Source organism: Perna viridis, chromosome 1, assembly GCF_037379345.1.
Source record: "Perna viridis isolate PV_CMFRI_1.1 ecotype Kerala chromosome 1, ASM3737934v1, whole genome shotgun sequence".
Lineage (NCBI taxonomy): Eukaryota > Metazoa > Mollusca > Bivalvia > Mytilida > Mytilidae > Perna > Perna viridis.
The window spans coordinates 33,252,501-33,280,045 of NC_142445.1; the positions used below are offsets into that span (position 1 = coordinate 33,252,501).

The following is a 27,545-nucleotide window of genomic DNA, read 5'->3' on the forward strand; positions in this document are numbered from 1 at the left end:
ATGATGATTACTTAAAAACAAAAGAATAAAATCAGTCACCTTGTGTTTGTCATTTGCCAACCATTCTTTCTCTATGTACATCTTCAAATTGTGCTTCAACTCCCAGATTTTGCTGCTTTTTAGTGTAGATAAATTTTATGAGTAGGTAGTAGACAATTTGAATTAAGAATAAAAATCTGACATTATACAGTTAATAAATATATACACATTGAACATGTTATGTGTCTATTCATTGATCACTTATTCATACATATGTTATCAATTTATAGAGGAACTCAATGCACATTTATTCTGACACAAAACTACAGATATGGGATCAAATAAATATGATTATTGCTTTTCTTGTGCATGATCATTGAACACATAATACTACATTTAATTCATTTCAATTTTAATAAAATCATACATACATCATCCATTATGTGTTTGCTGTGGTCACATTTTTTTAGGCAGATCTATATAAATTCTTGTATCTACTTGAACTTCATTGTAGCAAGCAGAACTCAAATCAGCTTTCAGTTGTTCTGATGCTATTCGTTTGAAGTATGGGGTATCATTTACAATCTGAAATAAGAACCTTTATTCAAAATAAGAATCACAATAAACATACATTTAACCAAAGATAGTCTGAAATTTAGCATTTTACTACAGATAGATATAATGAACCAAAGATGATGCATTCTTATAATCACAATCTAAGTGTTGTGTATTGACATTTAACAACATGTAGATTGTGATATAATGAACTAAAGATGATGAATACTTGTAATCACAATCTAAGTGTTGTGTATTGACATTTTAACAACAAGTAGATGGTGATATAACAATCTAAAGATGACCAATACCTAAAATCACAATCTAAGTGTTGTGTATAGACATTTTACAACATGTAGATTGTGATATAACAATTTAAAGATGATGTATTCTTATAATCACAATCTAAGTGTTGTGTATTGACATTTTACAACATGTAGATTGTGATATAACAATCTAAAGATGATGTATTCTTATAATTACAATCTAAGTGTTGTGTATTGACATTTTACAACATGTAGATTGTGATATGATGAACTAAAAATGATGTATTTTTATAATCACAATCTAAGTGTTGTGTTTAGTCATCTTACAACTGGTCGGCCAGGTGAACTAATGATATGTAAAGTTTAATGATTTAAATAACTACTAATATTTTCTTTACCCTATACTCTGGAAAAAAAATCTCCCCCAAGTATACTGCTGCACTGCAGCCCAGCTTTTTTTGTCCTTATGTTTTTTTTTATTATAAGCAGCTCGAGGGTATAGATGGTCATCCTGATCATGATTCTCCAAAAAATATATCGCAACTAAAAACATATTTTTTTAAATATAAAAAAATCAATTAAATGGTTGATATTTGAATATTACTGAAAGTAAGAACCCTTTTGCACAATATATTTACAAACTATTAAAATCTCACAAAATTGTTTTAGCTTTGTTTGTTCAATCAATATGCATGGCTATTCTTAATGTACAATTATTTCACAGTCCCAAGAATTTGGATGAAAACAAAAAAAATGTTGCACCACAATTTGCAATTGTTACATCATAATTTCTATTAGAATCACTGATCCTAGGTATTACCTTTTTATTTTTTGTCTGTAATTTGGCCCTTGATTACATTCCATCAAACAGTGACCAATGATGAAAAAAAGGGGTATCCTGGACAGGAATGTCTGAGCCATGGGTGACAGCACCATCATCTTCCCAGCGAACAAAATGCTGCACTAAACATTGTTCTGAAATAAAATTAAACAATGAGAGAATTACAAATAAACATATGTATTTGGATTTAAGCAGGGGCTTCATTAATTTTTCAGGCAGGAGGTATTTTACAGAAAGTAGGAAGTACCAAATAAATTTGGCAAGGGGTCTGGGGGCTGTCCCCAGTGGGTCCATGTGATATATTTGCTAGATATATACACGCAAAAATAATGTAATCCAGTTTCTATTACTAAACTAATTTATTGTCAAGTACATCGTTTGATGGTCAAACTACAGACTGTTTACATGGTGTGAGAACTTTACTTTTAACCTTAACTTTAATGTTTATACATCCAGATCATTTTGACAATAAGTTCTGTCTGAGAAAGTTGATGCAGACATGATTGTAATTATTTTAACAGCTGATAAGGTGATTAACTTCAGTGAACTTTATAACACTTCTCCATCCTTAGACGAAAATACATTAAAATCAAATTAACTCAATGAAATAAAATTAATGTCTTTTCATGGCTCCTAATAGATATGTCCATAGCAGATTCAAAACAAATAAAAATGTCAGATCACATAGAAAATTACTTTAAAGCTTGTCTGCACTAAAATTAATGTCCTACCTTAAGAAAAGCAAAATTAAAAATAGAAAATGTTCGCTCTGATAATATATCCACTGAATATAATCTACACTAAATGCTATTTACACACTTAGACAATGAAGTACTAAATGCACTTCAAATAGTTGCGAGGATTATTATGCCTCGATACATCCAACCATTTACTATTTCACAAAATGCTTTAAGTATGATGGTTCTTTTCTGGTTTCGGAGTGACCTCTCTTTGTTTTGCCTCAGGAGTACTTGTTGGTATAATTATTTCTGGCTCCAACGGTTCAATGTCATTGTCACTGTCACCTTCCTTTTCGGCTTTTGTACATTTGAAGTTTCTTGTTCTGATGTGATCAATATGCCTTCGAATCACACGTCCATCTAACAGTTTGATGTGATAAGACAACGGTCCAGACTGTTTAATTACTTCTCCAGTGATCCATTTAACTGTTGAACTATTAGCAAAATTTCGAGCAAATACTGTCTGTCCTGCATTGATTTGTCTGTTTACGGATTTCTTATCGTGGTACTGTTTTTGTTTATATTGTTTTTCCTGAACTTGATTTTCAACATTCGGAAACACTAAATCTAGACGTGATTTGAGTTTTCTTTTCATTAACATCTCTGATGGTGCCAATCCTGTTGTTGTCTGTGGTGTAATGCGATAGTTGAACAGAAAACGATTCAACTTTTCTTGTACATTTCCTTCCTTAATTTTCTTCATTCCCTCTTTGAAACTTCATGACTGGTAAAAGCTGATCCATTATCACTAATTATAAGATTGCATAATCCATGTGTGGCAAATGTTTGTTGAAGTTTAGCTATTGTGGCTTCTGATGTTGTGGAATTCATAATATGAATGTCCATCCACTTTGAATATGCGTCAACAATTATCAGAAAAGATTTGTTCATAAACGGTCCCGCAAAATCTACATGAATTCTAGACCAAGGATGACTCGGATATTTCCACGGATGTAATGGTGCTTCTGCTGGTAATTTGCGGTTTTCCTGACAACTGTAACAATTTGAAACAATTAGTTCTAAGTCTTTGTCCATTCCCGGCCACCATATGTAGCTTCTCGCTAGACTCTTCATTCTTGTAATCTCTGGGTGTCCCTGATGTAATTCACTCAGCATAGCATCACGTCCTGGTTCAGTAACAACTACACTACCACCCCATAATATACAACTGTCCTGACTACTCAGTTCATTTTTCCTACTGTAGTACGGTCTTATGTCTTCATTCGGACACTTTGACGGCCACCCATTCAAAATGTATCTAAGCACAGTTGACAGTATTATGTCCTTGCGTGTCCACCTTTGAATATCATGTGCATTCACAGGAGCTGTTTCTAAGTGTTTTAAGAGTAAGATCGTATCACCTGGAAGTGGTGTCCTTTCCAAACTTGATTTTAGCAGTAGTCTACTCAGTCCATCCACGTTACCATTTTTGCTCCCTTCTTTGTAAACTATCTTGTATTCATATGCTGCTAATGTGAGTGCCCATCTCTGAATCCTAGATGCTGCCATCGATGGCACAGGTTTATCTTCTTGAAATAACCCAATTAACGGCTTGTGGTCTGTTATTATCGTGACAGCATGTCCATACAAGTATTGATGGAATTTCTTTACACCAAAAATTATGGCAAGACTCTCTTTCTCCAGAACAGAATAGTTTTTTTCAGCTGAAGTAAGTGTTCAAGAAGTGTACACTATCGGTTTGTCACTGCCATGTTCCATCCTATGTGAAAGTACAGCTCCTACTCCATATGGAGACGCATCACATGCTAAGATTAATTCCTTTGTCGGAACAAAATGTACGAGAACTGATGCGGACTTTAATAGCTCTTTTGACTTGACGAACACTTTCTCTTGTTCCTTTTTCCAATTCCACTTTGTATTTTTCTGCAGTAGTGCATGTAGTGGCAGTAACAGGTGAGGCAAATTTGGTAAAAACCGATTATAATAATTCAGCATGCCCAAATATGCTTTCAATTCCGTCACATTTGTCGGACTTGGTGCTTTATCTATTACCTCAACTTTACTCTCAACTGGATAGATTCCATGTTTGTTTATCTTAAATCCCAAATAAACCACTTCTTCAGCCATGAATACACATTTCTGTTTCTTTAAACGAATTCCTACCTTCTTAAATCTAGACAAAACTTCAGATAGGGTGTTCAAATGTTCCTTTCTTATTCTATCTGTTATCAGTATGTCATCTACTCTGACCAAAACATTAGGAATACCTTGAACAACATTTTCAAGTGTACGCTGAAAAATACCTGGGCTGGACGCTACACCGTACGGAAGTCTATTGTATCTGTATAACCCTTTATGTGTGTTAATAGTCACATACCTCTTACTGTCCTCATCAAGTTCGATTTGTTGGTATGCTAGATTTAAATCCGACTTTGTATAATCCTGTCCACCTCCGAGCGTTGCATATAATCCTCTGTTTTAGGAATAGGATAATTATCTAACTTGGAAACGGCATTAACGGTAACATTGTAGTCTCCACAGATTCTAATAGATCCATTCTCCTTCACAACGGGTACTATCGGAGCAGTCCAGTCAGAAAATTCCACTCGTTCAATTTGACCCTCCTTCTCAAGACGTTCAAGTTCCATTTCAATTAATCTTTTAATGCATACAGCAAAGGGCGAGATTTGATGTATTTTGGTACTGCATTCTCATCAACATAGATCTTGGCTTTCATGCCTTTCACAGTTCCAAGTTCATCTTTGAACACCTCCTTATTGGCTTCCAAGATTCCATTTAAATCACTCTGTTGATTGTCACTTCTACTAACGGAAAAAATTTCCTTCCAATCTAGTTTGAGCTTGCTTAACCAGTCCCGACCAAGTAAATTTGGACCTTTCCTTTTCACTACCAGTAATGGCAATTTCACATTTTCATTCTTTTAATTGACATCTACAATTGCATGTCCTAGTACAGGAATCTGCTCTCTCATGTATGTTTGAAGCTTAGCACTCATTGATTCAGTCTTTATTTTCGGCTTTTATTCCTTGTAAGTATCCTCACTTAAAATAGAAACGGATGCTCCGGTATCGATTTCCATAACTATTTCATGACCATTCATATTGATTTGCACTTTATACGCATCATTAGATTTATTCCCAAGCTGAAAAACTGAATAAATTTCATTATCACTTTCACTAGTTTCATCCTCCTCCATGAAATGTGCTCTCGATTGTGTTTTAGAATTTGATTTAAATTCCTTGCGGCTTTCACTTAAATCCCCACTCGTAGATTTATTGCGACATTTCTCTGCTATATGCCCTTTCTTTTTACAGATGTGACATTTTGCATCCTTGAATTTACACTGGGCTGCTTTGTGATTCCCTCCACAACGATAACAATCTCCCTGCTTGAACTTCGGCAAGTTGTTCCTTGTGCTCATCTTCGAAACTTTGTTGACTGGTTTCGGTACTGTTGCATTTATTCCACTCGCTTGGATATCCTGTGCATTCTTTTCAGCAGTCTCCATAGCGGTAGCAATTTCCAATGCTTTATCAAAAGTTAAGCTTGGCTCTGCCAACAGTCTTATGTGTATGCGGTCGTTCTTAATTCCAACGACTAACTGGTCTCGCAACATCGCATTTAACGTGTCACCATAATTGCAGTGTTCTGACAAATTTCTTAGTGCTGCAATAAATGTTCTTACTGACTCATCTGTGTGTCTTGTCCTGCTGTTGAATTTGTATCTTTGAACAATCTCAGACGGTACTGGATCTCTATGGTCTTTCACTAATTTTGTTAAATCAGCAAGTGATTTAGTACCTGGCTTAACTGGTGCTAGTAAATCCATGATAAGTTTGTAAATGTTCTTTCCGCACACACTCAAGAAAATGTCTCTCTCCTGATCGTCATCTTCAATTTCATTAGCACTAAAATAATGTTCCATTCTTTCTACATACTGTACCCAATCTTCAGATTCCTCATAGAATTCTAATTTTTTGTAAGTCGGCATAGTAGAATTTTAACAGTTTACTCTAATACTAAAGTTTTATCCTCGTTGCCAATATGTGATGTATTTGCAAGGTGTCTGGGGGCTGTCCCCAGTGGGTCCATGTGATATATTTGCTAGATATACACGTAAAAATAATGTAATCCAGTTTCTATTACTAAACTAATTTATTGACAAGTACATTGTTTGATGGTCAGACTACAGACTGTTTACATGGTGTGAGAACTTTACTTTTAACCTCAACTTTAATGTTTATACATCAAGATCATTATGATGATAAGTTCTGTCTGAGAAAAATGATGCAGAGGTGATCTGTCAATTGTAATTACTTTAACAGCTGATAAGGTGATTAACTTCAGTGAACTTTATAACAGTCCACACCCTGATTGCAACCAAACAAAATACCACAAGCACTTGGGACCAGGATTTTTAATTTTCCTCAAAAATATCATTAAATCGTTTTGTTTCCATATTTGAGTTATTATGCATGTTCTCTGACATGTCCGCTTGCTATTTATTACTGTTTATACTATGCCTAGTTTTCATCTTTATACTTTTCTAACAAGGCTAGAAACTGTATAAATTCTAAAAATAGAACATTTTTTAAACAACAACTCTGCTTCGTTCTTCTTTTAGAATTTTTTTCTAGTCAGTATCAACGAATCATTCGTTTCTTATAGTATTTTCCTTCTTCCACGATACTTATTTCCGGTACAATAGTGTCTTCATAGACAGTCAGAAGGTAAACTTTTTAAATTTGAATGCATAGAAAATTATTCCGTGCCCGGAAGTTTCTTAGAATTTCACATTAGTACATGAGTATAAAAACTCAAACAACAGAAAAGAAGTGATGTGATGTGATGCATGTAATTAATTGACACGTTAATTGTTAACTCTTAATAAACATTTGATCTGCAGTGTAAATTAAAATTTGTTTATGCTACATTTGGATTTCAATATGTCTAGCTGGCCTTAGCAGCTATTCCAAATTTTGTCCCATGATTTTTTTTTTAGAATGGCCCATTGAAATTGAAAATGTCCCATTGAATTGAAGGGTAAGGGGGCCATAGTCTCATTGGCAAAATTTTAATCCCAGTCACTGGTTGGTATGCATGAAAGAATATGACTCCAAAGGGAGATAATCCAAATTAAAGCTGCTCCAGAGATTTTATGAATTTTTTTAGGAAAATTGGGTATCATATGTACCGTATTTTCCGGACTATAAGTCGATGTGGAGTATAAGTCTAATTGCCTAATTTGACCAAAATCGACAACAAAAACGTAGATAAGTCGAGGGGTCAGACTGTGTATTTATATCGTACGTGTCAGCGTAGATCCGAGTTGAGCAGTTGGTTTTCAACAGTATATATATTCCAGCGATGTTACTAAGTATAAGATTTCAGAATTAAATTAATATCAGTGTTTTTGTTAAAGTGTACTTCGTCTGCGAGCTCAGTTATTTTTATTGAATGGCGTGTCAATGACTCTGAAGCCCAAGATCAGAAGTACGAAATTGAAACATGTCAAACATGGGCACCCATGTGTGAAATAAGCAGGAAATTCGTTTGATGAATTGGTCATAATTACGAGGGGTAATTAGTAAACAATATTACCTGGTATTATGAAATACAATAAGAAATAATTGTTACCTGCAAATTTGGTTGCAATTAACCATTTAGATAACTAATTATAATTTGAGCCAAATGCGAAATGTTACGACATACCGTCAATGGGTATAAAGTTGCATATTAAAAGACCGATAACTCCCAAACACTCCATAATGTTTTCCAGGTTAAAAAGTTATGTTAACGTATCTTCTAGAGTTTATTTATATATTTTAATGATTTCAAAGTTTTTATTAACATCATGGTATTCATTCATAAAGGGTAGCGGCATGGGTACGTCTAAACACCGTAAAGACTGGTCTTAGTGAACCAGACCACAAAAGTAGCACTAAGACTCATAAGATGACATATTTCAGAAGTAAAGTACTACCACTGGAAAGGTTATTTAAAAATGCATCTAATGTACTGAATTTAATATAATAATAGTCATTGAATGGTTTTTGCAATTTCTCCAGCACGGGCCGGCAATCACGTGAATGACTGACCGTGACTACAGCTCTTTGATGTCCACTGATTGTTAATCAAAGTCAATGATGTGTACAGTAATAACCAATCAAGCTTGACTTGGGTGATTTTGTTTATTAGTGATAATCATATTTAAAACGTTAATTATGTTTAATTTTTGTACATGGTTTCAAGAATATATATAATAATATAACATTATAATATGATGAAGGTGAAACCTTTTAACACTCCCGAAGAAACATTAATTAACAACTTCGATAATTTTTGTCAGCTCTGTCCTCAGATTTGATATATTATATTTATAACCTTCAAATATGGTAATTTTTGCAATTATTTATGTCCTAATGCATTATACTTATTGTCATGGTCTGATATGTCTATTGGCCGAAGTGTCTGGCATTCATAAGGAATTATTGGTTTTCATGGTCCGAAATGTCTTTGGGTCGCATTGTCCGGCACGGATAAACATTATGGTTGTTGTAATTTAAAATATTTCTTTTATTCAATTTAGTTTCCCTTCATTCTGTTTCGATTTATATCGTTTAATTATGCTTTTATTACGATTTGATTTATTTTATCAAATTGATTTGTTTCGATTCTTTCTTTTATCGATTACTATCGTTTCATTTTGGTTCGTTTTTGTTTCGCGATTTTTATGACCCGAGAATTATGGGTAATATTGATTACGTAATTTTCGTAAACATCTGGATGCCATACTGCAGACTATAAGGCCAACCCTATCTTGGAAAAGCTATGATTCGATTTGTATTTAATTATCGAGACTAGCAAATATTTTCCGAGACTGGTTTGGCTCTCAATCGCACATATACGAGTATACGCAAATGAAGCTGCCATTATGCTGTTTTTCAGCTCCTGAAAATGCAGGTACAAACCGGATATGCATATGAAAAGACTAAGCTTGCTGCTGTTGTTATTGAATGTAAAATAACATGAGGAAAAATTATAAATATCTAATCAAAAATAATATGTAAAGGGGACCAAAACTTTTCAGCTTTTTCTAAGCTTTTGTTTTTAACAGCAATGTACATTTCCAAATTCATGTACCTCTTTATTCTATTTTTCAACCCATATATAGTAGGCAATATTTCATCTAATTTACACTTATAAATATAGTTTTTGGTTATAATCAATAAAATATTTAAAAGTAAAGACTCTCCTATATAACCTAATAATATCTGCTTTTTATCTAACATCAGATCTTGATAAAACTTATTAAGTCTTCCAAATAGTTCTATATAAATTTGTTTTGTAAAACTACAATCATAAAACAAGTGTTCTATAGTCTCATCACATGATCTACAAAATGTACATAGTTTTGTAGTTTTTATTCTAATTTTATACAAAAAAGTGTTAGTTGGAATGATTCTATGGATAATTTTATACTGAAAGATCATCATATATGGATTTTTGCACAATTTCATTAACTTAAAATGACTTGACCAGTCAATATCATCACAATCAAAAATGTTTTCCCAAGCTTGGTACTTGTGGGATGGCTCCTCACGATAACCTTTAACAATATCTCTATATATATATTTAATACAATTGCTAGTTCTTATTTTTTCCAAAAAGCCATTACAACATTGAAAGTTTACAAAATTAAAGTCGGGCATATTTTGTACTAAATGAGTTTTCATAATTGGAGGTATTTTTGCTAAAATACCATAATATTTTAAGAAATTTCTAATCCCGTAAACATCTCTCAATTGTTCAAAACTGTAAAACGAGGTAGTATTCCTGTCAATGAGATCACTTAGATTTTTAATACCACAAAATTCCCATCCACAGAAATAAGAAATCTCATTTACAGGGATAAAATTGAGAATATCCAGGGACAAAATATTTTGAACATCAATCAGTGTATCATGCTTTGCTAAATGTAATCCTAGCAAAACATCTCTCCAAAAAGGATTAACAACTTGTTGTGCCAATTCTTTTTGTTTTTCTTTTTCTAAAGCAAATACTCGGTCACCACCAACATGTTCAAGCTCAGCTTTAGCTACATTCTGCCAACTACCAATTGTATTTTCAATGAATCTTTTAACCCATGTCACTTTAAGATATGCATTAAAAGATTCTAGGTGAACCATTTTTAGGCCTCCCATGTCAAAATCACCAATTAAAGTATTTCTTTTTATTCTATCTGGTTTTCCATCCCAGATAAAATTAAAAAATAATTTATTAAGATCATCAATCATATGTTTTGGCAAGTTTGGCAATGAGGTGAACAAATGTACAAGTTTAGACAATGCAAGAGACTTAACAACTGTAATTTTACCAAGCAGTGTTAATTTCCTGTGTTGCCAACTCTTCAAAACTTTGGTGACATCTTTAATTTTCTGTTTAAAATTAATTCCAACCATGTCTTGCATGTGTAAAGAAAACTCAATGCCTAAAACCTTAAAATTAGATGAAGACCAATATCAAGCTTTGTCTTGACACAATACTTCATCAGAGAAATGCTTACTACCTATCCACACAGCTCTAGTTTTCTGTGTGTTCATTTTAAGACCTGATATACGATAAAATTTTTCAAAAATATTAAGAGATTCTCTTAGAGAAATCTCTTTCCCATCTAATGTCAAAAAAGTATCATCTGCATATTGACTTATAAGGGATTCTTTCCCTTTGATATCTATACCTTTTACATTTTCATCAGACTTCAAACATAAAGAAAGCAATTCTACACCTAAAATAAAAAGATATGGGGATAGAGGATCGCCTTGACGACAGCCTCTTTCTAAGTTAAAGAAACTAGACATATTGCCATTATTTATGACACAACTCTTAGCATCTTTATAAAATGTACTGAACCACCTACACAGTGATGGACCAAAATTAAAACTTTCTAAAGTTTTGATAATAAACTGAAACTCAATTGAATCAAAGGCTTTTTCAAAGTCAATCAATAAAAGCAAGCCTTCCATGTCATTTTCCTCTAGATAATGCATATAAAAGTCTAGTATTTTTCCCTATAAATCTACCCTTAACAAAACCTTTTTGTGTGTCACTTATAATAGATGGAAGCACATTTTTTAATCTTTCAGCTATTGCTGCTGATGCTATTTTTATATCAACGTTTAAAAGACTAATTGGACGCCAGTTTGACATGTATCTTCTGTCTTTTCCCTCTTTAGGTATACAAGTAATAATACTTTGATTCTGAAAATTTGAAAAGTTACCATGTTCATAACCATATGAAATAGATCTAAATATAAAAACACCAATATTTTTCCAAAATTGTAAAAGTCGGTGGTGAAGCCATCAGATCCTGGACTCTTAGCATTAGCCATTTTCTTCAAGGCTTCAGCACACTCTCGATAGGTAATATTACCTTCACATTTTTCTTTCAGTTCATCTGAAAGTTTAATATCATGTTGATAAAAAAAATCACTATCAACACTTTCAGGATCTACATCATCCATACTTGTATATAACTTCTTATAAAAATTTTCCTGCTCATGTAAAATATCACTCTGTTTTGATAAATGTTTACCTTTGTCATTAATAAGTTCTGAAACAGTTTTGGTTACAAAGTTTTTTTTCTCAAGACCACAAAAATATTTTGAACACTTTTCTCCATTTTCATGCCAATTAGCTTTGGATCTTAAAAGAAGACCTTCAACTATTTTATCTCTTCTCTGTATTAACTCAGATTTTTTTTCATTTAAAATCTGTTGAACATGATCAGTAGGATTAATATTCAACTGATTTTCAAGATCTTGAATCTCACCTTCAAGATTTTCTGTATATAATCGATCTGCTCTAGATTTTTTAATACTATATTCAATACTAATACTCCGCAGCTTCACCTTTAACAGTTCTAGAAATATTTGATCATTACAGGATAATTGAACATTAATTAGATCATTTTCAATGTCACCTGCAACATAATATTCTAAAACTGTATCTTGTATACATTTTTGAATAATCTCTACATAATCTGGATCACGCAGTAATTGGAAATTGAATTTCCAATATCCTTTACCGCGACGTGCTAAGGAAACAGAGAAACGAAAAGTAATAGCTGAATGGTCAGTTCTATATCCTGGCACAATATTGACATTTTTTAATAGAGAAAAGAGATCATCTGAAACCAAAAAATAGTCTATTCTACTCTGTTTGACTGGGGATCGTTGACGCCAAGTAAATTTATGCTCTGAAGGATAACATACTCTCCATGGGTCAACTAAATTAAACGTTTCAATAATTTCTTCAACCTGTTGACGACAATTAGGGTGTCTATTGTGAAGAATATTAAAAGTGTCTAAATGTTTATCTTGCACAAAATTCCAATCTCCACAGAGAATGACACTAGAATTTTTATTACTTGTAATTTTGTGCAACATTTCACAAAAAATTTGTGGTTGGTCAGAGTTATAACCATATAAATTTACTAATGTGAATCTATGATCTTTGACAGAAAGATCTAATACAATATATCTACCATTTTTGTCAGTACTAACATCATTAACATCAATGTTACAACATTTATTAAACATAACACAAACACCTGCACTTTTACTATCACAATTACTAAAAAAAACATTTTGAACCCCACTCATCTTCCCATTTTTTTTCTATTTCATTTGTATAATGTGTTTCTTGTAAACAAAATATTGTTGCATTTTTACTTTTTAACCAATCAAATACATCAGTTCTTTTTTTCTTGTTTGAATACAGTCCCCTGACATTCATAGACAAAACTTTTACACACTCAGTCATTAATGAACATCAAATAACATAATATACAACAACAGCAAGCAAAGAGAAATAAATTTCAAATCTACATTCACACACCCATTTATACACCAAAAAGCAAGACAACGCATAGTATGTTGATGAAATAACATGATATGCAAATTCAAGCAGTTTGATAAATTACCATAAAATTAAAACAAAAAATATTTGGATTATCTCCCTTGTAAAGTTTTTTTTTTCTAAATTGGACAAAGTACAAGTCATTTTGGGCTATTATTTTATAAAATTGTTGTTCAAGGTTTCAACAAAAAACATAAATTCCAAATAATGATGATACAAAAATAGAATATTATGATCTCTTTAATTTAAGCAGTAAATTTGAAAAAAATAGATTATCTCCCTTCTCATACATTTATATTGTTTTTTTTTTTTTACCCATTAGGGAGACTGTCATTGTAGCAAATATTGATTTAATCACCAAAAATTTAAAAATAAAAATAATAAATGCAATATAAAATGATTAAAAAAAGGGGGATCAGTTTAGCATGTATATAATATTTAATCATACACTGACCTAATGGTGAAAGGCAACTTAATTAGTAGTTAAAATTAAATGTTGAATTCTGGCTTAAATTGTGATTTATTTAACAAAGATATCTTTTTCTTAATATTATAGTTACAAACAAACAATAAAGACAAAGTTATATGTTATAAGTGTATTCACATTTAATTGAACATATTCACAAAATTTCTTCTTTTCAATGTCATTGAACAGGTTAAAACGTATTCTAGTCTCTGATTCTGTCTTCCCATACACTGACCCAATGAAATACCATGCACTCTCCAACATTTCACAGTTTCTTAATCTGGTAATAAGTGCCATGTTCTGTTTTGTGACATCGTCAACCAACTTAAATCCTGCTCTAACCAACTTTTTTTTCTCCCTCATAATTTTGGATTTCACATCTGAATTTCTACACTTTACGATAATTGGTCGTGGTTGCCCCTGCTTTCCAGGTATTCTGTGTATAGCTTGTACATCTGATTGATCAATAATAACATCCAAAGCCCCCTTCACTATATCTTTCACAAAAATTTCATTTAAATTTTCATCTTTTTTCTCGGGGTAATTCATGACTTTTACATTAAACTTTCTGGAATATTGTTCATTATAATTACCCATCTCTACTGCTTCTTTTGATCTAATTTCATTGTCTTTTACTTTGTTTGCAAGATCTTGTATCTCCCTACGCTGACTAGCAACAGTCTCTTTAAGGTTTTCATTTTCCCTAGTTATTTCTTCAATAGCTTTTGTTTGTTTTTGTAACTTTTCTCTAAGTGATTTATCTATCTCTTTTTTCATATTGTTTACTAATTTCTCAACAATGTTTGTAACAATACTTTCAATGTCATTCTTTTTCACTAGGTTTGAAAGGGCATTATCTAGGTCTTGTTTTTTAAGTACTTGCCCCAGGCCATCCTTTATATTATCCAAGTCACATTGAATAACCGATAAATCGCAATCAGAAGTACTTGATCTATCACTTGCTAATTTTCCCATTTTAGGTGGTGGTGTTTTATCCTGGGATCTATTGAAACTTTTTGCTGCAAGCATTGTTTGTACAGTTTTCTTCTCCTTTCCTTTGTCTTTTCCTTTGTCACTGGTATTTTTGTCACTCATTATGAATTAAGGCTATAGAATGTCAAATAATCCACTGATACAGATTTATCTGCATACTTTATCTTGCCATAAGTATATAGAACCAAGTTGATAATACAACCATGGGAGCGTATAAATATATTTAACTCATTGGTGGTTTCGTTATTATTTGAAGTTAAAAATATAATACATGGAAAATATTTTAAATACATAGTAAAGCCTTTCAAAATCTACTCAGTTTCAGCATTAAAAGTAAATGCATATAAAATCCCAAATAATTGGAAACGATGTCAGGAAGAAATTATCAATTTAATTTTATATTAAGTGAAGTAAAAAAATAGATATAAGATTATTTAATTTGGTATTACGCATATTAGTTGAAGAAAATACATATTTACATTCGTAAAGGTAAAGGTGAAGTGGAAGTTAAGTTTTATGTGTCCTGAAACTTTGATAGAAAGGAGAAAAAAATCTAAGTCATATTTTTATTATATTAAGTTAATGTTTGGTGAATATGAGTTATTTCATATAATTTTTAATTTTTATAAGTAACTTTATGCAATTTCTATTTTTATTACTAATTCTCTTTCATTCTAATATCCATAATTAATGTTACATTCTATCAGGAACATATAATACAGACAAGATTTTCCCCCAATATTTTCATTTTTATTTATTCCAATATATTCCCAATATATCCAATGACTGATTCCATCACTTGTACGATCTGCACTTCATAACATTGTAAGTGTCCCTTTGACAGAAATAAAAAATAAATCCTGTTTGAAAAGGGAACTATGAACTATTTGGTACCTGCTTCACTAATGCTAACTTATGCCCTCTGTCAGGCGATACCTATTTTTTGTAATATGTACTCAAGAAGTATTGAACCAGTATTCTTTTAAGAGATATGCCGTTATGTATCAGAGCTGGTATTCAAAATCTACCGAGGAGAAAGAAATTCTGTATCAGAGACTTTTATTAGGTAAAAAGAATTCTTCTAATGCTGTTCATTCAAAATGTGAAAATCATGTAGTGCCAACATACCAGAGACATAAAAAAAAAAACCAATCAATGTGAAAGACCTCATGCAAACAGAACGCAGAATCGATTTACAAGTTTTCTTAACAAACCTTGCAATAAATGTTATTAATGTAATAATTATTGTCCCATTATTTAAAACTGTGTGACTTAATACTATTTATTTATTCATTTCTTTAAAGGCTTTTTCAAAATTGGCATTATGATTTTTCAAAAAAAGAAAAAAAAAAAAAAAAAAAAAAAAAAAACAAGAACAAAAATTGCAACAAAAAAAATTCATTTAAGCCCCTCCGACTTATTCAATCAACATTTATTTTCCAATACTTTAATCATTCATAAATTCCACACTTAAAATACTTCTAAATTGTTAACCACAACAGTGTTTATTCAGTTGGTATCTATTCAGTCATAGTCTGTTACACATAGGATTGTCGGCATGTGCCAGAAATTTTACCACAAAAGACCACAAATCAAACAAATTAATGACTGTTTTTACACTAAATTTATGGTATTTTTATGTAATTTCAAATTACCATTCCAATTGTAGTACTTATACTACAGAAAAATATCATCTTTTGGGTCTTAGTGCTACTTTTATGGTCTTAGTGCACAAAGACCCGTCTTTGCGGTGTTTAGACGGACTGTAGCGGCATTGATCAATAATATTCAAATTCACTCACCGGTTTGACTGTTTGAGTGACGGCTTTCGTTGATTGCAGTTTACCAAAAATTTTGAATTAAAGCAATCAAAAGTGAACTAAACAAATCTAATGCATTGTAGATGAAAATTTTTCTTGAAAAATCCTTAGATAAGTCATAGTGGACGAAAAGTCGAGGCTGACACTTAGCTGAAAAAAAAATATTGACTTATAGTCCGTAAAATACAGTAGGTGTTCACATTTATGACATTTTCTTTTTGAACATTTATTCTAGATTACAAGAAATACAACTCCAATGTACAGAGCTCCAGAGATGTTAGATCTCTATATGAATTTCCCTATATGCGAGAGCCAAGATATATGGGTAATTTTTTTGTCAGTATGCACTGCTTTGAATAAATTGACGTTTTTACAGATTACATAGTAAATAGATTTTCAATGTTGAATAAGAACTAAGATAAACAGCTTAGTTTTAAATTTGTATAATTTACACTTTTGCTAAAAAAAAAGGGGTTTTGTAAGATAGGAATGCAATATTATGCAACCATATACAATTTTAAAAAATTGAAGAATCACTCTGAAATTTAAAATCAAAGTCATGACAATGAACAAAATAAAAAGCAGTGGTTATATTCCAATTCCATTGCATTGAACTTGCATTTATTTATACATAGTAAATGAAGCCTAGTTTACACTTTTACACAAAATTTCACACACTATTTATTAATAATATTTATTAATTAATACCTGTTGTTCTTTAATTTTCAGGCTCTTGGCTGCATTCTATATCTCCTTTGTTTTAATGTTCATCCTTTCGAGGATTCAGCAAAGCTCAGAATCATCAATGCTAATTATACTATTCCTGACTCTGATGGAGAAAATACAGTGTTCCATAATCTCATTTGTAAGTTACACTATCCTCACATCTAGCTACATGATCATGTGCAGAGATGTAGAAAGTACAATATAGATTCTGACTTTTATTCTGTTTTACCTGCATTACCGAAGGTGAAGTTGTCCCACTATTTAAGGGGTACCTACTTTGTATAATCTGTAAGTACACAAACTCAATAAGTATATAATGTATATCTATTGAAGATGTGTACCTCATAGTATGGAGCTCGAGAAGTTTGACAAATGCTTTAAGCTGAAGCTTGTTGAACTGAGCAATTGTTTGTCACACTATGTTGTGGATGGTACCTTATTATGGTAATCAGTTGAAGATGTGCAACCCATCAGTTGAAAAAAGTTGAATGGGCCTTTAGGCCTAAAATTTGACTGAAAATTAATCATAAAGTGTTGAAAGATTGAAGACTTGCATCCATCACAAATGAGAAACATGAAGACTTCTGATAATTTTTGCATTAAAAGGACAAAATTGTTGCTTTAAGTTACCAAAATTCAGATATTCTGTCAATTTTGTACTTTTTAGTCACTTTCTGGTTATAATTTTGGCAAGGAAATGGTGTACACACTCAAGAAACAACATCATATTTCGTGTATACAATCATTTTAACATGATTTATCACATGTGAAAATATAAAGTTGTTTCTTGGGTGTGGACATAGTTTTCTGGATGTAAATATACCAGAAAAAAAACCAAAATTTACGATTCTCTGCAGTTTTTTGTTATTAAGGTTATGTATATTATACTGTTATGAACAACTTTTATGTTATTACAACAAAGTTGATATTTTAAGGTAATATTCATAGCCTAATGCCCCTACACCTTTGATTACTGTAAAAGTATTTATACCATTGTAGTGTAATAGTACTGGTACTAATATGGTGTTTATCACAAACAATTTTAATAAGAAAGTTTACTCCTTTTAAGCTGTTCCTGAGATAAATGGGTCCAAATGTCCATACCCTTGCTCACTGTTTTAGTGTTTTATGATTAAAATGGGTTCTGAATAATTGCAACTAAACAATGCATTGCCAATTGATTATACAGGACAGTTTATGTGTCAAAAATTCTTAGTTAATCTAGCATTCTAAGTATGTGTCTAACATGAATCGTTTGACCACATTGTTCCCCAACGTACAGTGTTCAACAGGCTGTGGTCATATCATGGTGCAGCCAGTCATGCTTTTTATGTGGTATTAACTTAAAAACATAATAGCTAGAAATTAACTTTCAATTGATGAAATGATCCTTATGTCAAGGAAAACAAAAGTTTTTACCTTCCAAGTTGTATAACAACTTAAATATTAGGGCCCTGTCATGAAAAGTGGTGGTTGCAGTCACCCTATAGTGATAATTCTGTCTGTCCATCCATCCATCTGTCCATCCATCCATCCCTTACAAACTCGTGTTTGGGCTGTAACTTTTTTGTCTTTTGATGTAGGCTTTTGATATTTGACATGTGGGTAGATCACCAAAGACGATTTGTCACGTACCATGGATAGTGGCGTGTGACGTTGAACTTTGATCTTAGGTAAAATTCTGTATTTTGGATGACAACCTTGTGTCTGGGTTGTAACTCTTTTCTTTCGATGTGGACTTTTGAAATTTGGTGTGTGGGTAGATCAATTGTATTTCGTAACATGGATAGTGGCCTATGACCTTGAACTATGACCTTAAGGTATATATGGCTTAATTCCCCCAGCATGACATAGAGAGATAAATTCCATCTCCATAATGTCTCATTAGAGTTATTGCCCTTGAGAGGCCAAAAAAGTGACTATCTTTGTGGATTTTATACATTATTTATGTTGTTGGCATCTGTTTACTTTCATTTATTTTTTGATAATTTTAGTAGATCATATCAGATCTTTTTGAAATTTTTATTTTTTTTTAATGATTTAGATGTCAATGTGTTCCTTACGAGCTTGTCTATGAGAAAACAATACAAAAATCAAAATTTTGTTCAGGAACAAAGTGACTAAATGAGTTGCGTATATCTATATGAATGCACTTTGGGTACATAAAAAAACCCTCTCTGATGTTTCTAGTTTCCCTGAAATTGGTGATATCAATACTGCTTAAAGTACCATGTTTGGTAGAACTTGTAGAGAAATTTATAGTGTATACTTTAGAGTTTCTTAAAATTTTCTATGTGTTTTTCTAATCAAAACCAAAAAAGAAATTGGCATGATGCCAAGGGTGTAAAATAATCCTGCATAATGCTGTTCATTGAGTAACCCCATTTTGAAGAGTTATATAGTAAAAGTGAATGCCTACAAATCTCTGTATTTGCTTTAATCAGTACATCTAGGACTTCATTTTGATTTTTAAATGGTCTAGCTTTGCAAATGACTAATAGTTTAGTTGCTTAAAGATGGCTAGTTTTGAGTAAGAATGTTGGCTTGCTTTTCAACAAAACTCATTTGAAAATACAAAGGAAGTATTCATTTTCTTGGAAAATCTTAGGAAATGCTTATTTAATTGTAAAAAAAAAATGTTTTCTTAAAACAAAGCATGTCTTATGTCCATAAATGCATCGAATTTTACAACCTTTTCTAGATTTATTCAGGAAATCATTTCATAATAAAAAAATTTATTGCTTTTTTCAAGAAAATTTTAAAGAAAAAGAAAATTTAAGTATGAAAACATAGTATGTTTATATCAGTATTTTTTTTAATTATATTTTCCTTTGGTAAACCTCATATCTGACTTTCTTGAATCATTTCCCTTTTTAGAACTCTTTATTGTTGACATTGGATACACAAGATTAGCTTTATTAAAAAAACTGAGGCCATCTGCTTGGCTGTTTCTAAAAAAAAAAACAAAATTTGTCTTATTTAGTAGTACAAGATTTGTAAAATTATATGAATCTTACACATTCAGGTAATATTTGCATGCACATGTAATGGCTTTTAGATGAAATTTTTTATTTCATTTGCCATTTACCTACTCAATATCTCCTACTGTATTGCATGTCTCTGTAATACCAGAGACCTATAATTACAGGTCTATGGTTGTACATCCTAAACAAAAGAAAACTATTATTCAACTAAATGGAAAGCTGAGCTACTTAAAGAGTAATCAAGGGAACCAAGGTTATAGCGGTAAATCAAAAGAATGCAATCCAGGGACAAAGACCAGGCGTGGAAAACAGACATACACAACAAAAAACAGAAAGTAACTAAAATCATACATACAAAGTAACAAAAGCAAATGAGCAACTCGGACTCCACTAAAAACTGGGAGTATGGACCAGGTGCATCGGTAGGGTAAGCATCTTCTGCTTTTCTAGAAACACCCGCCGAGTTGCTCATAAAAAGTCAAGTCAGGGGTAGACAAACAAGGAAAGGAAAACTATGAACTGTTGAATAAATCAGTTTTCATGGTGCAGATGGATACACCATAACGATCCATGAGTTAATGATGACAACCATAAAACTTCTGTTGTGATGACTTCAATCTTGTAGCAACATAACCCTGTTGCAGAAGCCTATTTGTTAGAGTTCTAGTGCGATACAAAAATTTAGGCCAATCTGGAAGACCTAATGATACTAATGTAAATTCTGGCTTGAATTTACTAAGTATTTTCTCAACAATTATACAAAACTCTTCTCCTCTGAAACTACTTGACCAATTAGAACCAAACTTGGTATGAATGTTTTTTGGGATATCCTGCATAGAACTGATGTGGGGATTTTCGATTTGTCTAAAAACAAAGCCACCATTACTAAAAATAGAACATAGGGGTCAGACCAAGGGTCATGAAATTTTGACAGCCCTTGCCGGACATTTTATCAAACTTCAGCAGACGTTTGTGTCTGTCTTTTACATGCTCAGATTGAAAATAAACTTAAAAAAAACTTTTTTCTGTAGTTATTTTAAGATAAATATTGGAATTTGTGTTATTTCATCGCATACTCAGTCTTTTACAAAATATCAGAATGAGTGAACAAGTTCAGGTTTAACCACACGTGGATGTTCTAACATGTAAACAAATCATCATATCTCCTGGACTTTTTTCATCACATTGGCAAACAGCCGAAATCTTCTGAGTGATGAACAAAAAATTTTGATTATTTATTGAAGAAAGTCGTGAATACATTTTGTATATTGATTTAAATGGTCTGTTGACTTCTGTTTTAAAAAGATTCAAACGATAAAGTACTAATTACAAAATACGACTGATTCGTAGTTTCGATACCATGTGCTTTCAATGCCTCTGAAAGGTTGGCAGGAAAATGATGGACTTGTCAATCCTCTTCTTAATAAATCGAGTAATAAATGTATGAAAATTCTCCAAGTCACTTTAATTAATTCGTGTATGCAATGGAGCTGCACATGTTCCGTTACTTCAATTACTGTAAATCACAGTCACAGGTGGCTGCTCATCGGCTAAAATTAACACACATCTCTCAATTAATTTCCAATGAACAATTAGGAGACAGGTAAACAGGATCTTTATACACTAATAAGACCATGCAGACTGTAATTTACAATGGTTGACAATTTTTTTCAGATCCGATATTGGAAAATGGTCATGGGGTCATTTGCAAAATTTGTCGGTCGTTAACAGGGATTATTGACCGTTTACTGATCCTTGGGTCAGACAGTGGTATCTCCAAAACTGTTAGGTTTAGCCAAATTCTGACAAAAGGGTAAAAGTGTTCAGCATGATGAGATCTATCTGTGGTCAAATTTTCGTTTTTATCTGATTTAGCAATGTTGTAGTTATTGCCCTTTTTCAACGATTTTTGCTATTTTTAATGTTATTTCTTTCAAAAATCTTCTCCTCTGACACTACCTGTCATATTGAAACCAAACTTGGTATGAATGTCCATAGGGTGTATCTTGCATAGAACTGATGTGGGTATTTTTTATCTGTCCGAAAACATGGCCACCATTACCAAAAATAGAACATAGGGGTCAGACAATATTTTTTTCGCATATATCTCAAAAACCGTTAGGTTTAGCTAAATTATTTCAGTAGCTGAAATAGTGCTTATTACAAAAGTCTTCAAGGATAAAAGTTGTCAGATGACTCCTTGAAAGAGTTATTGCTTTTGAAAGGGGAATAATGACGGTTTATTTTTTTTTACAGTTTTCAGTCAATATCTTGAAAACTGATAGATTAAAAGAGACTTTTTATTGTTGAAATAATCTTTATGGTAAGTCCTACCAAAACTTCTGGAGTCAAAATTGTTGGACAACAACTTCTTGTTAAATTTATTGCCTTTGAAAAGCAAAATTCAACTAGGTGAATGATTCAGGCTCCTGGGAGCCTCTTGTTTACTTAAAAAATCATTTTAAAAATCAGTTTAATGTACCTTCAGGTACCACAGTACCTTAAATCATCTTTGAGGACTGTATATATTATAGCTAAGTATTTTACTGAGGTCATCATTCCATGGTCAATACATATGTGTATATATTTTTAAGCGAATACTATCTAAAACCTTTTTAATCATTTTCTTGGTGACAAAATTCATTTTTTGAATAAAAGGGAAAAATAAGATGACAACACCATATCTACATCTTTTCTAGTTCACATCATATATCAAGATTTCTTTAAATAAATTTTGGCATAATTAGGTCAGGAAACTATGGAAGCTTATTTGGGACATGCAGACAACAAATTATCTTACCATGGCCAGTTACTATCTCACCACAACGAGGTACTATCTTGCCATGATGACTTCTTATCTGGCCACGGAGAGTTACTATCTTGCCACAGTGAGTTACTATCTCGTCACAGCAGGTTTTTATTTTGCCAGGGCAAGTTACCATGCCGAATTATTAATTGGCATATGAAGATATTCTGTGAACTTTGAAAGTCTATACATGCCTCTATGACGTGTAAATTATAGACGTCATCATCTGTCGTTGTTAACAATTTTTCAAAACTCTTCTCCTCTTAAACTACTTGATTAATTGGAACCCAACTTGGTATGAATGATCCTTGGGTTATCCTGCATAGAACTGATGTGGGAATTTTTTATCCATTGAAAAAAACATGGCCGCTATTACTAAAAATAGAATATAGGGGTCATACACCAGTTTTTTGCATATATCTCAAGAACTGCTAAGTTTAGCCAAATTCTGACTGGGGTAAAAGTGTTCAGCATGATGAGATCTATCTGTGGTCAGATTTTCATTTTGATATGTCAAGCCATGTTGGAGTTATTGCCCTTTTTCAACGTTATTTTGATATTTTGAATGTTATTTTTCTTAAAAATCTTTTCCTCAGAAACTACTTTACAGAATTTAATGAAAGTTGGTGTATTTGTTTTAAAGGGCATCTTTAACAAAATGACCATTTGGATTTTTGATCTGTTATAAAGCATGGCCACTGTTACTAAAAATAGAACATAGGGGTCAGACAGCTTATTTTTGCATATATCTCCAAAACAGTTAGGTTTAACTAAATCTGACTTGGGGTAAAATTATTCAGCATGAAGAGATCTATCTGTGGTCAAATTTTGGTGAAAATTTGTTGACCCATTTTGGAGTTATTGCCCTTTTTGGTCGTTTTTTGCTGTTCTTGATGTTATTACTTTAAAAAATCTGCTTCTCAGAATCTATTCAGCAAAATTCAATTGAAAATTGGCATTTTTGTTTTATAGGGTATCCTTAACGAAATGACTGATTTTTGATAAATGAAAAAACATGGCTGTTGTTTCTAAAAATAGAACAATGGTGTCAGACAGCAGATTTTTGCATTCAAATTTCCTGTGGAAGGCAAAATAACTCTGTAAAATGGCAGAAATCACAATAAAATTTGAAACAAACTCATAATTATGCCTTATCTGATAAAGTAAATGAAGAGATGGTAGATATTTTGACATTAATTAGAGGATCATCTACTACTTTAAAAGAGGTTTCATATCTTTTACCAAACAACTTAGATATAGAAATGAGAAAAGTAAACCAAATTCCCAATTTTTGAGATTATGAAGTTTTTGCTGAAAATGATGAAGTAAATTTACTTCTTTTTGTTGATAAAAGAGTCTTTTAACTAAGGCAAAACTGTTGGTAAATAGTGTACCGATATTTTTAGATCACTAAGTTTTTTAAATTTCAAAATGATGGAAGTGCCAGAAAATATGAAACTTTTGTAATTAAAAATTATCCAAAAGTTTGAGTATATCTATCAGAACCAAATGTGTTACCTATCATGGGCAGCATAATACATGAGATAATCAATAAGAATAATAAGTTTAATCAAAGTATCAAAATTTCCATGACATCGATAAAAACAGAGCAAAAATTGGACAAAAAGCATTATTTTATGGAGTTACCCCCCCCCTCTTTGCAATGTATCTTGGCGTCTTGATTCCGCAATTTGGATTATATTATACTTTTTTCTGTGTTTATATCGGGAATGATGCTATATATATTTGAATTAAAATATTTTCTGTTGTAATTGGTTTTAGTTTAAACCTTAATTTGACTGGAGTATATGTGGCATATTCTGTTTTATTATTTAATAATTAAGTATTATTTTCTATAGGAAATCAAAGGTAACATTTTAACATATCCTTCCAAAAGACCTCGATTTTTCTGGTGACCAGATCAACAGTTATTTTAATGGTTGTCTTCATATTTTATGGGTTCTCCTCTGATTTTCATTGGCCAATGAAAGTAATAGTTCTGATGTTCTCAGGGTTTATTATATCATTGAACATCATTAACATTATCAAGCTGTATGTTGATCTTTGACTTGATCATAAGGTCTTTTTAAATCATTTATTCAATAAAGCAAATCAAGAAGAAGTTGTAAAATCTGCAAATACAATATAGGAGTCCAGGTCAATATTACTTGAGGGAATATAGATTATTCCTTTACAATGGAAGCACATATTGTACAACAATTTGATCTACACATAGAAAATGAAAGGATATTGAGTGAATGTGTGTTTGACAGAAGCTAATATAATACATTAAAAACTCAAAAGCATCTTGGACCATGGATTTTATTCCTGTTCTTCAACTTGAAAACTGTTTGAGGGTCTTCAACAATGAACAAAGTGTAGTCATTCACTCCAAAACATCAAGGCAGTCCCTAGCATGAACATAAGCACAATTCTTAGTAGATCAACATCAAGTTAACCCTCTTGCTCCCCATCCATCACAGAGTGCCAACTTGGGTGATGCTTTTATACTGTGGATCTCCAGCTGGTATCACCAGAGATAGAAAAAAGAGCGTTTCTCTTGGAAAATTGATCACCATAAAATGTCATTGAAGTAACAAATTTCTGGAGAGGTCAATATAATATAATGTATGTAAAAAATACAGGCATGGTTTACCTACAAATATTTGTCATACATTGCCCAATGGAAGACATGGCTACAAGTTGCTTGTAAATCATATATCAGATATCTATTCCAGTTCTTAGTTAATAGAGCCAAAGCAGACCACACCAAGAAATAATCAACTTTTTAGCTCAGCCATCATTTTATGTCCATCATCATTGTCCACCAGTGTTGAAATTTTTAGCTTGGGCCACACTTAAAAGTAATAATCATTTCCCCTTACCCAACCCTTGCTCTTGGCTTTTGGAAGGTAGGTATGGCAAAATCCCCCCCAAAGTTGATATGAATTCTGTAAAAACCATGATCAAAGAAGTAAAAAATGTTGCTTTGAAAATTTTTTAAAATCTTGTGAGAGAAAGGTAATAAAATTAATTGGATGGGGGCAATTTTATGGGTAGGTAGGGATAAGGGAAACAGACTTAGATTTTGTTTTGGCCTCATTTGGTATGTAGGGCCATATGAGCTATTTCCATCACTTGGCATCTGTCGTCATCTTTTCCTCTGGCACTTCTAAGCTCCATATTCCAGACTATTTTAGCTCACTTGGCATCCATTGTCGTCCATCGTCATCGTCGTTAACAGTTTTCAAAACTCTTCTCCTCTGACACTACTTGACCTATTGGAACTACACTTGGTATGAATGTTCCTTGGGGTATTCAGCATAGAACTTGTGTGGGGATTTTTGATCCATCAAAAAACATGGCCGCCATTACTAAAAATTGAATATAAGGATCAGACAGTAGAATTTCGCATATATCTCCAAAACCATTAGGTTTAGCCAAATTCTGACGAGGTAAAAGTGTTCAGCATGATGATATCTATCTTGGTCAAATTTTCATTGTAATATGTTAAGTCATGTTGGAGTTATTGCCCTTTTTTGACGTTTTTTTGGTATTTTGAATGTTGTTTCTTTTAAAATCTTCTCCTCTGACACCACTTGACCAATTTGAACCAAACTTGGTATGAATGTTCCTTGGGGTATCGTGCATAGAACTGATGTAGGGATTTTTTATCTGTCAAAAGACATGACCGCCGTTACTGAAAAAAGAACATAGGGGTCAGACAATAGTTTTACGCATATATATTTCCAAAACCATTAGGTTTAGCCAAATTTTGACGTCAGGTAAAATGTTCAGCATGATGAGATCTATATGTGGTCAAATTTTCATTTTGATATGTTAAGCCATGTTGGAGTTATTGCCCTTCTTCGAAGTTTTTTTGCTATTTTGAATATTATTTCTTTCAAAATTCTTCTCCTCTGACACCACCTGACCAGTTGGAACCACACTTGGTATGAATGTTCCTTGGGGTACCGTGCATAGAACTGATGTGGGGATTTTTGATCCGTCGAAAAACTTGGCTGCTGGTACTAAAAATTGAACAAAGGGGTCAGACAATAGTTTTTCAAAAGTATCTCCAAAACCGTTTTAGAAAAATTATTTCTATAGCTGAAATGACCCTTATTATAAGGCCTTCAACAGTCGTCAGGGATCAAAGTTGTCAGGTGATTACAGTTTTTAGCCAGTGTCTTTAAAGCTATAAAAGAAATTTTCTATCGCTGAAATGATCCTTATGATAGTCCTACCAAAGTCTTTTTGAGTCAAAATTGTTGGACAACTTCTTGTTATATTTATTGCCCTTGAAAGACAAATTTTGACCATCAGAGCAATTCAGGCTCCTGGGAGCTCTTGTTTTTTTGGGTTTTTTTTTTTCAGTTTTCAGCTAATGCCCTGAAAACTATGATAGATAGAAAAAAAACTTTCAATTGCTGTAATGATCCTTATGATAAGTCCTACCAAATTCTT

At 32.2% G+C, this 27,545-nt stretch overlaps 1 protein-coding gene across 3 annotated transcripts in view; it reads left to right on the forward strand.

Moving 5' to 3' along the window:
* LOC148628442 (cyclin-G-associated kinase-like) overlaps window positions 1–27,545 on the forward strand; it is a 163,967-nt gene that overhangs the window by 48,655 nt on the left and 87,767 nt on the right. For all 3 annotated transcript variants that reach the window (XM_088587597.1, XM_088587607.1, XM_088587616.1), the window contains exons 7-8: window positions 16,798–16,887; window positions 17,292–17,427. In XM_088587597.1, coding sequence (XP_088443723.1) covers window positions 16,798–16,887; window positions 17,292–17,427 — 226 coding nt within the window. The remainder of the gene's footprint in view (window positions 1–16,797; window positions 16,888–17,291; window positions 17,428–27,545) is intronic.